Source organism: Callionymus lyra, chromosome 2 (assembly GCF_982586985.1).
Source record: "Callionymus lyra chromosome 2, fCalLyr1.hap1.1, whole genome shotgun sequence".
Lineage (NCBI taxonomy): Eukaryota > Metazoa > Chordata > Actinopteri > Syngnathiformes > Callionymidae > Callionymus > Callionymus lyra.
The window spans coordinates 21,860,507-21,875,079 of NC_141819.1; the positions used below are offsets into that span (position 1 = coordinate 21,860,507).

The 14,573-nt window shown below is 41.4% G+C and overlaps 1 protein-coding gene across 2 annotated transcripts in view; it reads right to left on the reverse strand.

Moving 5' to 3' along the window:
- Positions 1-14,319, reverse strand: part of wnk4a (WNK lysine deficient protein kinase 4a) — a 42,746-nt gene extending 28,427 nt beyond the window's left edge. For both annotated transcript variants that reach the window (XM_087784089.1, XM_087784088.1), the window contains exons 1-2: positions 14,179-14,319; positions 13,494-14,097 (exon numbers count right to left, since the gene is read on the reverse strand). In XM_087784089.1, coding sequence (XP_087640215.1) covers positions 13,494-14,075 — 582 coding nt within the window. In that variant the 5' untranslated portion in view covers positions 14,076-14,097; positions 14,179-14,319. The remainder of the gene's footprint in view (positions 1-13,493; positions 14,098-14,178) is intronic.
- Positions 14,320-14,573: the final 254 nt, after the last annotated feature.

A 14,573-nucleotide genomic window follows, 5' to 3' on the forward strand; every position in this document is an offset into this window, starting at 1 on the left:
ATATTACACACAGAAAGTCCTTGTTGGAGCTTAAATAAATTTAATCAGTAAAGAATAGAAGTTCTTCAGTGTTTTTTATGTACTGGTGGTTTTATGTGGTTCCCATGTTTCTACAACTATCACTAACTAGTCAAAAGGGTGCATGGGCGAAGACACTAAGTAAAAGACGTTCGCGAAGACGCTTATCAGATATTTCAATACTTAAAATAGCAATGGAAACGCTTTTCTTGAGTGTGAGTTGTAAAACTGAAGAACACACCACAAAGTTCTCTAGCAGCACAGTTGACAAAAACATGTGCTGCCGTTAAACGGCAAATGAGATTTCAAGCAAATTATTAAACGTTATGGAAACACGTGAAAATATAAAATAAACTGTAGAGCAGTGAAAGCAGCAACATCCATCTTCTCCTGACTAGTAATTATGGTCCTTGACACTCATCATTCCAGAGCTGCAGATGCTGAGCAGCCTGCAGACACAATCCCTCAGGGGTGGCTTCCACACACCTGTCCAGCTCGGCCCGGCCTGACAAAGTGACTTCACCGCCCATGTCCGAAATAAGGCGCCGCACGTAGGCACTGACAGAGCATCAGTGTGCAGTGTGCAGGTGAGAACTGAGGTGCCAGTGTGCCCTTTCCAACCCAAACCTGATTTGTTCTGTGGCCGCAGTCAGGTGAGCCATTAATCTCGTGATCCGGCGCTCTCACGCCGACTTGTGGCGCCAGGCTAATTGCCGGCCGAGTCACGACGAGTCCACTATCAGTGACTGAACGGTCAAAAGCGACTCTTTGTCAGAGCGGACCCGATAGGAGTCCATTTACAAAGGTTTGGGATGCGAGCGCAGGAAGTGGTGAATCAAGGGAGATTGGATTGTTTGCCGACGAAAGCTTCTTGTTGACTCTGCGGACGGCCGCGTTGCTGCAACATCCGGCAGGTACAGAGCATGTGGCCGTTCAAGCGTGGTGGTGTTTGATTCAGCCACATACCGGCGCGTCACTGTATCAGCAAACCGAAGTCAACGTAAATCTCAAGCATGCTTGAAAACTATATTTCTGTGGGTTTTATCTGTCAACACTGGGACCTGAAAGTTTCTCCGTCACTTTAGTGTCTCAATAAAACTCCAGAGTCAATAAAACCCCTGAGTGTGTTAACTTTTATGACTAGCACTCACATCCATTTCTCAATAATATAAAAGCCTTTCATTCTATTCTTGTCTGCCAGTTGAAGACGGTAGACGTCGAGCAAAATCTAAACAATAAACCAATAACTATTGTAGCAATGTGTGTATTTGGATGTTCATTGACACAATCAAACAACATCAGCTGTCGAGTCACATCAAATGATAACTATTATCCCACATAAAACAGTGACCCTCCCATTTATACAAACAGGTTTGCGTCACTCTGGAAGTGACATTTGTGATTAAAGTGAAGGCACTGGTTGAATCTGCCAACACCTTGCGTCCATCATCAGCACATCATGCACTTCAACTGTTGTAGAAACCAGTTTCAAAACAAACATTGACATTAACTTGTTTTCCTTCCAGAAGGATAATCAGGAGACAAAAGGCTGGTTCATTCCGGAGATTATTCACCCAATAAAACCCTGTACACTGTAATAAAAGTGACTTGTTTTCAGATGCTAGGAGGACTTTTAAAAGGAACGATTTCAGACATTTTTTGGTGGAGTCTTTCTTGTGTCGGCTAAGTAATAACATGTGCAATAATTGGTTTGTTGGTGGATTTATTAAACAGATCTGTTTGCGTGTAGAATCTTCAGCTATTTGGAAAAAGAAAACTAGTTATGGTAGAACAGAATGTTTTCTATTGCTTTAGAGCTTAGGAATCTAAAAGTCCTATTGCAGCATCAAGGACAATCAATATCTGTTGTATTTTCTTTAAAATGTATAGTTAATTAGCACATTTTGTGGGGAGAAAATGAATAATTTTAAAGTTGATCCGATAGCTTACATTAAATCCCACACATGCTGAAATGTTTTCATTCATTCAATCATTTTCAGCCGCTTATTCACATACGAGGGTGGGTGGAGCCTATCCCAGTTTCTTCGGGTGAAAGGCTGGGGACACCCTGAACAGGACGCACGGCACACAGAGATACACAACCATTCACACACACTAATACCTACGGAAAGTTTCCACAAGTTCTCAATCAACCCCTGTATGTTTATGTACTGTGGAAGGAAACCGGAGTGCCCAGAGTAAACCCCAACAAGTAAACACCAAAAAAAGTAAAACTCCATCTCTTCCGGAGTTTCAAAATTTTACAAAACGGTGTTTGATTTTGTGCATTGACTGAGCTTCCCATGTAGAGATACTGTATATCAGCTTCTCTCAGTAGAGCAGGTGTTTCTTCACATCTCTCACTGATTTAGTTCAAAACAACCAAGTAACTGTTGTGAAAATGACTTCTTTTTTTTTTTTAAATCATCAAGAGATGTGAGCAACGCATGACGCTGACGAACCGGTCACATGTGATGCTCTGAACAAATCAATCAGTGGCGGGACCAAACTTTAGTTCAGTTCGAGGTAACATAGGAAGTCGTGACCTCCAGGTGCTCGTTCTGACAGAAAATGCCAGGACATTCCCCTGAGCCTTCCGTGTCTGTGCCGTCGACAAGTATAACATTTTAAATACACAAGCGCTAAGCCTTAATCTGCCATCAAACTTATCTAGAAACCATTCAAGGTTACAGTATTTGCTAAGAGACTATGACAGTCAAGTTTGTAAAATATGCGGTCAGCAACTTAAACCAGTTTTTCTTCCGTCAGCATCGACAATATTTGAATACGGAATGGAGAACACAACAAAACAAGATGTTCCCGAGGCAAAACACCGTGAACCGCAGAATGATCACAAGACGACCCAAGGACACGAGCGGGAATTCTCAGGAGTAAAAAAAAAAAACAGCGTGGTCAACAAGTGAACTGGAGCTTAGTTCTGCCTGTTGGTTCTGTCCTAATTCGCTTACGCAACTGTTCAGAAGTGACTCAAACATCATGTTTGGGGCAGAAATGAGAAAAGGAATGATTCGATTAAGGAGCTATTGTATGTCAGTCACATGATGTTTTCCTGCGGTACATTAATATTGTTACGGCCCATCTTTATTTATTACACTAATAGAACCACTGTGACCCACATACATATATATGTATATATATACATATATATTCACATGTATTAAGCATTCATCACCTTATTGACATTTTAGTACACAACAACAACACAAGACTAATATATACTTGTTTGTGTCTCCTAGTTTATGTACGTAAAACAAGTTTTCAGGCCAATTGTTTTTTTGAATTTGTCAGTGCCGTGTCACAGATGAGCCCTAATCCTAACCCACGTTAAGGTTTTCTTTAAGCCCGACTGAGGATTAGGTGTTTGTCCTAAACTCTAAATCTTTATATTGGAGAAGGTGTTAAGGTCAGTCTCAGATTTGAATCTTTTTTTCTTTCTTCCAGTCCTAACATCTTCATGCTGGCTCCAGTATAACACGACTGTTCCAGGGTTCCAAAGCCAGAGTTCTAACCATACTAACATCCAAGTGTGAGAGTGTCATAGCTTCTAGACAACAGCTTCTCTTGATTTTACAAAAATATATTTAATGGAGATATTTTGTCTGGCTTTCATATATTTTTTACAAGTACTTAAAAAAGCCAAACCAGTTTTAAATGCTGCTCATCACTCCCCCTTCTACTTGTTAACCTCGTGTCACTTGTCAAATTTTACTACTTGAACAGGCATGTGCAAGGCCGGCTAACTGCCGCTCCTGTCAAAGAAAATATGTCTTCACCCCCTTGGACCCTCAGGACGTCACAAAACTGCTGCTCGCTTGGTCGTTGTGTAAAACATTTTAAAAGGAATTTTAAGAGCGGTCACAGAGTTTTGGGTTTTCACTCGTTATTTTGGTTTACAATTTTTCACTCATAAATTGTGATGTAATCGAAATAAAATGATCATTTGTGTTGTCGATATAATCGGTAATGGGTGACAAAGAATGTTTATTTGGAAATATATTGTTTATATTAAGTATAAGACGTTTCTATTTGTTCAGGCTTTTCCTTGATTTTCTGGAACTCCTGTTGTGTTTTCAGTTTTATCTTGATCTTTAAAGTATATACTTTATTGAATATTGTTTTGATTGTTTAAGCGCTTTGTGACCCTGGTCTGGAAAAGCGCTATATAAATAAAAATGACTTACTTACTTACTATTACTCAAGAAATAGGTAGTAAAATACATACTTATTGAATAATACAATGTTATATATATTCACAGCAAATTTCTTAAGTTTGCTTTTTCCCCCCGTTTGTCACACACATACAATGATACATACATGTAAATATTATAGTTTGGATATTAGATTTATATTATTATTATTATTGTATTTGCTACGGCCTAGTACCCTGAGCCTGATACAGACTCTTTCATGAACAAAAAAATGTTTCAATATTGTTTTTCATGAAGGCAAAGCTGATAAAACTCTCTGGAATTGTGAAGAAAGTTCAGAGATTCCGGGGCGTCTCCTGCAGCTGTGGAGGTTCAGTCCTGTAAAGACACGTCGGGCTGTTTGTGTGACTCTACGACAAACACTGACCCGATATCAGCTCCGCCAGAACCGGATGTGGATCACAAAGCGCTGGATTGTCTCCGCAGCTGAAGATGTTTATGAATCCTAGACCGGGTCCGAGTGGAAATAGTATATATATCAAGAGTTCGGGGTGAACACGTGAATGTTTTCTGTGGAGTGGGAAAACACATTAGCGTGTTTGTTGATGGGAAGGCAAGGTGCCGGATCTCAAACAGGTCCAGGGACCAAGGCCTGATTCATCTGCGGCTCACATGGCAGCCCGGAACACATTCGCACTCGCGACACCTCCACACACATGGTCAGTTCAGAGCAGAGGTCAGACCAACCACGGCCTCAGAGACCCGACAGCTAGTAAAAAAAAAAAAACTAGACTCTTTGGTTTGTTTGGAAAGCAAAAACTCGTGCCTCTGTCGGGCCCGCACTGCTGCACCGCCACATGTTTTCACCCCAAAGTAAAAAGCAGCAGCAGTGCCACACTGTCAATATTGAAGGTTTATTTATTCATTTATACTTTCATCTACTGACCCACATTTGTAAAGAGGAACAAGCGACGCTGCTAGATCCACCTGAAGGGGTTCAACTTGCAGAAGCGATGTCAGAATCAGCACGTAGTCGTGCACGGTGAGGATGTGCAACAGCATGACTCATAAGATTGAACCGGCTCCAAAGAATTTATTGCTCAGACGTAAACTAGTGACACATAAAGAGGTGCAAGAAAGAAATATATGGGGGCCACTGACGCAATATCAAAGCATGATTCATTATTAAAATTAACTGTAGGTATAATCACAAAAAGATGGGAAACTATTAAGATAACTAGTTAAACTCTGACACGGTTTGGTAAAGTAACCGTTAGCCCAGAAACAGATAAGAAAGACGTTTCATAAAAAAACTTTCTTCCCATCAATTAGAAGCAATTACGCCTTCAAACACACCCTGGAAGAGCCCAGGAGTCGTCAGAACCTCCCCTGCTGTCCGACGGGGTTTACGTCCAAAAAAAACGACACGACACTCTACAATTAAACACGATCCTCGAAACCCCAGTCATCACTTTCTGTTTGATCGGCACAAGTCGGGTCTCGCACGCCTCGCTGTTGTACATGTTTACAGGCGACACAAGCAGGCATTCCTTTCAAAGTGCATGGAGCTACTGCAAACAAACAACTGCCGTCACGTCACAGTGACGTGCGCCCACTCCACCCCGGAGCTTATGTTCTTTTCCTCCTTCACCTCCTTCACCTCCTCTCTTGACGGAACATTGGCTGGTACCGATAAGTCGGGCCCCGGTGGCACCGCCGGCCCGGGAGGAAGGCGTAGATGTCGCAGCAGACGGTGGACTGAGGCTCTGCAGTTTGTCATCATGACACACATGCTCAGATAAGAACATTTTTGACAAGGAGCTGTTTATGTTCTTGTCCTTGGAGACCAAGTCGTTGCTGAAGCAACCTTAATTGCCATCAACCTCTTCTGCAGGCATCCAGTCTAGATGAAAGATGGCCGCCATTATTGTGGTACTACCCATCAGCCGCAGGTCATGCTAACTAACTAGTCAAAAATGGTTTAAAGGGCAACTAATGTGTGTCTTAAATAGATCTTGAACATCTATTGTATTATCAGTGTCTGTTTGTACAAAACTCTCTTTTATTTACGTTAGAAAATGTGCTTAAGCCCCGCCCACTTAAAACACTTTCTTTCTGGGGATTAAATCTTGTTGACCATTACCATGAGGTTTGTCACTGCGCATCATGAATCCCATAATTCTTCACCTCTACTGGATTCGTTGTATAAACAAAGTGAGGGATGATTACAGTTCGCTGGAGGAGGAGTGAAGCCATTATTATGTCATAATGGACTCTGTCCTCGTAACCTCTTGTTTGCTAAGATTTCAGATGGGGGAGAACTTTATAAAGTTCAAAACATGGTCATGATGAGGGACTTACTGCGTCTTAGAGAGGAAGACTAACATTTGAAACATGTGAGTGAGTCAGGAGAGTTGAGTTTTCACAATAGTTTATCTTATAGGTTGACACTTAATACTATAAAAAATACTTTAAGTAGCGCTACATTAGGTAGGGAACAAGACAGAAAGGAAAATAGAATTCTAAAATGACAGCAAACTTAATAAAACCTAGAATGAAATAACATTACATAATAATAATAATAATAATTTATTTCATTTAAAGGCACCTTTTACAGCACTCAAGGACAGGTCAGAATAAAAAGTACATAAACAGTAAGATATAAATTAAGAGGTTAAGAGAGAGAATCGGTTATTAGGATATATTTTAGAAGGGAAACTACAAAACATGAACTACAGTGAACAAGATAGTTTAAATATATGGGGTTTGTGGTGAGTTTTAATACATGTGTGTCAAGTAATTAGCATTGCATTAGCATTTATATTGGTTCTTTTTATTTTTTAATTAACTTGAATTAACTGAAAAAGAAGAGTATCCTGAGAATGAAAACAAATTAATATCGTGACACAACATATTGAAGATCTTTCAAATAACATTGTTAATGCTACACAGTTTTAAATACAACATAAAGTATAACAGAACAGTTAAACAACTTGAAGTAAAGTAAAGTATTATGTATTACAGCATAAAGTATAGACATTAAATCAGTTTGATTTAGATTAATAATTGTGTTTAGTCTGTGAGCTTTAGTAATAGCAGAAAACCGTGAATCCATATGGGTTTTATATCTGGTATGTTCATTTAACATCCGTTTTAATGTGTCTGAAAGTTTTATTAAGCTTGATTTTAAAGAAACGTTCTAGCATCAGCTAAAATAAACCCACTCATGGTTGCTCGTATCTCCCTCCAGAGGAAACACACTAAGAAGGATTTGTGCTTGTGTGCACCGATCAGTCGCCGATGTGACTTTCTGGTCGTAAGGGTTTATAAAAGGAAACATTGAGGACTTAGATAAGTGAGCGGCAGCAGCCGACCGTCCTCCATGTTGACCACTGAACACTGGACGTCCCCCGCCAACAATGGCTCATCCATTTTTAATCCCTTCTACTTTTCAGCACCTGCGAGGGCCCGGTTGCTAGGTAGCCGCTCGCACACGGCCGTGCTGCAAGTATATCAACAAATTATTCTGATCTCAAAGTAAAGACCACTGAGGGTGTCTCTATAAACTGAGCGTCACTAGGAGACGGGGCTTATCTCGGGTTGAGCGGGTGTGTGATGCAAGCCAGATGTCACGTGACGAGGGACAAAGACACGACTAGTTTGTTCAGTGTAACACCTCAATCAGAAACTAGTTCAAAGATACTCCTGACACGAGGTTTTGTGTACTTGTGCCACTAGTTCATGGACTACAGTAATTGTCAGAATGTTACACTACTTACTTAATACTTGCAATGAACAAAGGATATCTGTACTTGTATCCATTTAATATATCTCAATATATATGTTTTTCTCTTCTATGTCTCCATTTCCAACTGCTTTTTGTTATGACCGGATTATGGTCCTGGTATTCCCTACAGAAGCAAAAGCATTTCAACAAATATGACCATCTTGTTTCAAGTAAAATAAATGTCTGTTTATACTTAATTAAAGTAACCTGACATGCCAAGAAAAAAATATCGTTTCAAGATGTTAAGAGACAAAAAGAAGACTTGAATTGTTTGTAAAATAATCTGGCAATAGAGTGAGAAAAACAATTGTTTAGTTTCTTCTATTAAAACTAACTTATTTTTATGCTCTTATAATCAGGTATTATTTTGTGTGTAAAATATATGGGTAGTTGATAAATATGATCGAGGGCAAACGTATGAACAGACGTGGAGACGCAAAGTTGAAGGATTGATCAAATAACGATAATAAAGTCATGTTTTCCATGATTGACATGAACCTAGTAGATCTGAATAATGGATAAATACTTCACTTTTGAATGCCTGTGGTTGTGCGTTTGCCGCTACGTATGACAAACTGGCGTCTTATTGAATCTCTTTCTTTTGTTATCATTTTCTAATGGATTTAACTAAGTTGAACTTTGACCACAATTTACTTTTTCAGACTCAGTTTAAGAACTTAAGAAACAAGCGCTAAAGATTATTCGGGACGTGTTGAAAATATTCCTCTGTTTCAGTTCATTACATATCACGCTATATTAAAGGTATTTTAAATAACCCTTTTTACCGCTAGTTATTTTTACAACAGATAACTGGCATTCTTTCAGGTAATCTTTCTTTTTCTCCTACAGAAAGAGTTCCGCCCAAGTGACCTCCTCACAATCCATCTCCACTGACATTTTGTCACACATTGTAGAAGTGGCTCTTCTTGTCCAGGACGGAACTTCTTGTCCGAGGTCGGCATAGTTTCTTAGAAGGCGCCATTAATCAGGAAGGAGTTGCGTAAGAATGTAGGTAAGCTGACGTAAGTGGCGTCACATTGAGTAACTCCCTCCAGCCCAGGTGCCCGATAGGTTTGCCGTCCATTCCAGAGTCGCTTTTCATCGTCAACTCATCTGCGGCGGCAATTAAACTCTTACTCGAGGTGATTTGTCCGGTGCCAGCGGAGTGTTGGTGTGGCCTGACAGGCAGGGAGGTGTATCGTTGACAAAAAAGCTCACGTTCTGACCATATACATCTTGCACAGGAGAGTATATAAGCGGCTCATAGGAAGACGAGAGACTCGTAAAAAAAAAAGAGCCATTAAAGCAGATGTTTGGAAAATTCCGTCATACTTGAAATAGTTGTTTAAGTGAGTGCAGATTGCAGGAGTGAGGGTCGAGGAGGCATCTCCACCGGTGACGCACCACCAACTGCTGCTCCATCAACAAGTGATGGTGTTTAGCCACCAACAGCGTTTGTGTTGGTGTCGGTGACCACATGGAGGGCGGCTGAAGTCGACCTGCTCTTTTCAGGTCAACCACTCACAACCGCATCAACAATGGTCACCTTTAAGCTCATTAGAGCCGATTAGAGAGATTAACCTCTGGAGTTGAAACGGCAAACGACGAGCAGCTCGGCCTTCTTCACTCGCTCGGAAAAAACAAACTGTACTTTTACTGCCTGGAGCGATGAAGGGAGTTTGGAAGTCAAATAGTGACGGGTTGTGCTTTTGTTTGCCTTGAGGGAGGAGGACGCTCGGTGACACTAGGGCAAGTTCAAGGAACTTAGGAGTCTTTGTGGAGCTTTGTGGAAGCCATCAGCTGTCGAGCAAAGTGCTACCTTCAGGCCAACGTTACCACCTGCTGCTCCACCTTCAGGGCCAGCTTCTCCTCACCTGCGTTGATCCCAGCTGTCACTTTTTCTGTCAAAACCCGGAACCCGACGCAAATAATCTTCAAATATAAGATCCGAAACTCATGGAAAGGGCTTTTTTTTTGCCTTTTTCGGAGGAATTTAATATCATTGTGCAACTAAGTTAGTTTCTTTAAATCAAATACTTCATTTATTTATATAAATTAAAAATACATTTGTTTATTTTTTAATTGTTCATTAAGTGACGATAAAAGACTTTAGGGAATGAATACAATTAAATAAACGTTTTTTTTATGATTTTAACTTGGCAGCCGCGAAAAGCAATTCTTTCACGTTGATTCAATCATTCGGTAGCAAACTATCATGTGCTTCCATTCAAACAGCAGTTCGTTCCAGAACGAGAAGACATGTTGAAGGAACAACGGGAAACGTTCTAGATATCGGCTCTTATATCTCACAAGATGCTTTTATCCTTATCATTATATTTGTCCAAACAAATGTCATTCACATAAACATTGGAAAAAATACTCATGTAACCTTTCCAAAGACAAAGTTTTTCACTACCAATATATAACATTGGACATCATTTTATAAATTAAAATTACAACCATCCCTTAAGTCTGCTTTAAGTGCAAGTGAAAACAAAGTGGGCGGAGTGGACGCCTAAGATACGCTGATATGATTCCGACATTTAAACTCTCAGAGTCTGGTTGAAAGTCTTGTGGTTTGAGACCCGACTGTAACTTCAACTGAAAAAGTTCTGGCCTGAAGCGAAACACAGTGACAACGTTAAATCGGAACAACCCGTTATAAATATCGACTCCAGACACGCCGCTGAGAATCAGAAGAAAAAGTCTGAAGAACTCTCGTCTCGCCTGCAGTAACAACGACGAAAAGGAAATGAAAGACGAGTCGAGTCACAACTTCAATCATCACGACAATTGCCCAGAAAACATTACACAATGTAGACTTGATGGAATATAAATAAAGGTGATGATAATGGGGAGGGGGGGCTAATGTCAGTAGCTACATTCGCGGTCAACGGGCCACGACGGCAGAACTTGTCACCTCTGAGGGCTCATGTGGCGACCGGACACCGATACTGACACACATCAAGAACAGCCAAGAGAGAGGGGGGGGGGGTTAAAGCTCTAAATCTTTTAAAACCTCTACTGTGCTATCGAACATTGAATCTATTAGAAGCAGCTGGTGTCCCGTCTGTGTGGTGACCGCGCGCCAAGAGCAACTTACTTAAGTTTGATATTAAAAAAACGTAATCACGGAACAATTGAAAATAGATTGATAGAATTCACCGAGGTCACCGTGGGGAAGGAAAGCTATTCCGAGTGGCTTTAAAATCATGAGAGGAGAACATTTTTGAGTGTTATGAGGAATAAATTATTATATTTCTGAATAACCATTAGATAGTTAGGCTGAGCAAGAGTTTCTAGCTCAAAAGTTGTAGCTTAAAAAAGTTGCGGCACATTTGCTGAGTAATGCTGGGACATCAATACAAGTGTTACCTAAGAAAGTGTGGTTTGGAAGCAGAAAAATTATAGTGTAAGTAAGTGATTTGTATTTATATAGCGCTTTTCCAGACCAGGGTCACAAAGCGCTTAAACAATCAAAACAATATTCAATAAAGTATATATTTTCAAGATCAAGATAACACTGAGAACAACACAGGAGTTCCAGAAAATCAGGGAAAAGCCTGAACAAATAAAAACATCTTAAGATGTTTCTTGAAGGAGTCAGTAGATCATCAAACACAGAGAAAGAGGAAGATCATTCCAAAGCTTAGGATCAACTGCCTGGAAGGATTTCTCTCCTCTGATCCGGAAGCGTGTTCAGGAACCATCAGTAGATTCTGATCCACAGACCTCAGAGCCCGAGCTGGGGTGTAAGGCTGGATCAGATCACTGATGTAAGGAGGGGCCTGACCATGAATAGATCTGAAAGTAAGAACCAGAATTTGAAAATGGAATCTGAAAGAAACTGGCAGCCAGTGCAGAGTTTTATGGATCGGAGAAATGTGAGTTCTTCTACTAGAGCAGGTTTGTCTGGTTATTTGATCTGACTTCAAACAACCCTGCAATGAACCCGTGAAACAGTGTGATGTCCTCTGTGTAACTGTTGACTCATATATTATCTTATCTTAAAAATCCTCATAGGTCATGACTTCATCTACAAACTTAAGCTACGGGCCAGATTAAAATGATTTGGCGGGCTGGATTTAGCCCCCGGGGCCATGAGTTTGAGACAAAGGAGTGTGGAATGAAAGCTAAGTGAAAAGTCAGCTGGTGATGGTTTCATTATCCCCACTTGTGAGAGCCGGAGAACGGCGCCTAAAATAGCACAGGACGTCTATTGTCCGGTAATCATGATGGAAACATGGATTTGTGCACGCTCTCCCGCGCACGTGAGGAGCGCAGCCTCGCCGTCATTGGTCGCTAATGAAAACAGAGATTAAGAGTGGATCACGGTCTGGAGCCGACGGCGCTGACAGAACCACCCACCGTAACGTGCACGACGCCCAAGGTCGAGAGCGCCGAACAATATCGCGGGAGATTAGCCGCTTCGCATTGACCCCGCTGACCTTTTGTGATAAGGTACACGGTCGTGAAAGAAAACCATCAAAAAGACGACGATAACTTCTACGGTGATGCCTCGACCACAGTGGCAGCACATGACAGGCTCAGCTGCTGCACAACAACACAACTATACATGATAAAGTCTACTTTTAAGTTTGGGTTATGAAGTAACCAATGAAGTCATTCTTGCTCCGTTGAGGAGCTGAAGCTCCAGCTTGAGCAGACACAACAGACGTGATGCTATCAGACAGTCTCAACACCTGCACTTTGTTATTCAAGTCTTCAGCTGCCGGATTTCATAATAAAAGGCTAAAACTGTGACTAAATGGTAAAAGAAAATGCATTGACAGTCTTCGTTGTAATTAAACGAGGGTAAATTAGCCTGGTATATTAGAATTGTACTAAAGTTGTTCCGTCTAAAATAACTTTTTTTTTTAATATTGTACTTGTTCACCAAAAGAACCCGTTTTTTATTGAAGCACAAACCATATTAACTTTCTATAAGTCCAGTTTAAAACTCTTGTGGGTCATAAAAAATTACGTGGCGGGCCAACTTGTCCCGGGGGCGTGAGTTTGACACATGTTTTTTGTTTTTGTTTTGCTAATGAGTCAAATAATCATGTTGATAGTTGTTTTATTTTGAAATGCATTTTCAATAATAATGTTTTTTCGTCATTTGGACTTTTCTCAATATTCATAAGATTTTATCTCACTAATCCACATTAACCAACATTTATGTTTTGATCACGTTAATCATGTGATGATGTTTATTTTTCAAATGTATTTAAACTTTTGAGACGAATCCAACATAAAATCGGACTATTTTATCAGATTAACTAGATTTCAATGCTTATCATTTTGTGTAATCCACAATAATTGATTTCTATTTCATAATTCAGATACGCTTATTGGGTTTTTTCTGATTCCTGAATCATTTAGTGCTGAGTTTCCATTATACCAAGTAACTTTTATTCATTTATTTTTTTTTTTTTGATGATTCCTGATCACCTGAACATTTCACTTGTTGAAATTGGTTACCATGGCAACATCAAAACGCCACCGGACAGTGGTCCTACCTGCAGCTCGCACCAGGCCACCTCCACGGTGGTCTCCGTGTCCAGACCCTTGTAGACGGTCTTGAAGGACCCCCTCCCGATCTCGATGTTGAACTTCAGGTACCGTCCGTCAGGTGAGGTGGCCACGGCTTTGGTCTCCACGTCCTCTTTCTCGTCCTGCTCCCACTGCGTGTCGAACGTGATCCGGGACAGGATCTTGTTCCGCTTGGCGAGCAGGGCTTCGGTCTCCGGGTCCGAGCTCGCCTCCGGAGCTTTGGGCGCCCAGGAGGACTCCTGGCTGCAGGGGGGCGTGCTGGGGCTGGAGACCGGAGGAGACTCCGCTTTCTCCTCCTCCTCGACCCTGGACTCCGGGAGGGTGAGGATGTTCTCCGCGGACCAGGACAGGGCTTTGGACAGGACCCCGCTGTAGAGCGGGGAGTCCAGGTCCATGCTGATCTTCTGCAGGCAGTAGGAGTTCCTGCGCGCGCCCACTGCTCCGCTCGTCCTCAGCACGGCGGGCCCCCGGGACAGACAGTCGTCGATCAGGTCCGCGGGGAGACCCGGGAAGCCCCGTCTCGGGATCTCGACCTGTGCGTGGGACATGGTGGCAGGTTTTCCTCTTCACCTGCAAGAGGACCAGACACACTTTCTTATCAAGACTTTTTTTTTTGTTTTAAACCACCTGAGGCTCCAGAGTTGGACTCACTTCAGACTCTCATGTCGATGCTCTTCAGAACATATTCCCGCAGTGGTCCCGCGTCTGTCCTGCGTGTGATCCAGACACCAGGTCCTCAGCCATAACCTCAGATGGAAGGACGCGCAAGAATATATCAACTCTTCCCTCGGAGCTGCTGAGCTGCGGCACTGACTCCGCCCACCCGTGACGTCATCTCACGCTCCAGAACGGAGAACGTGACTTTACTGGTGACACGGTTTCTTTAACGGCATCATAATACCATGACGTTATTATTTAAAAGCCAGTTAATATGACTTATGACTTCTTCTTTTTTTAAATTAAATATGACAAACCAATACATCAGTATTTTATTATATTATTATTATTCACTGACGTAATAATGGCTCGAATATTGTTTTTCTTTC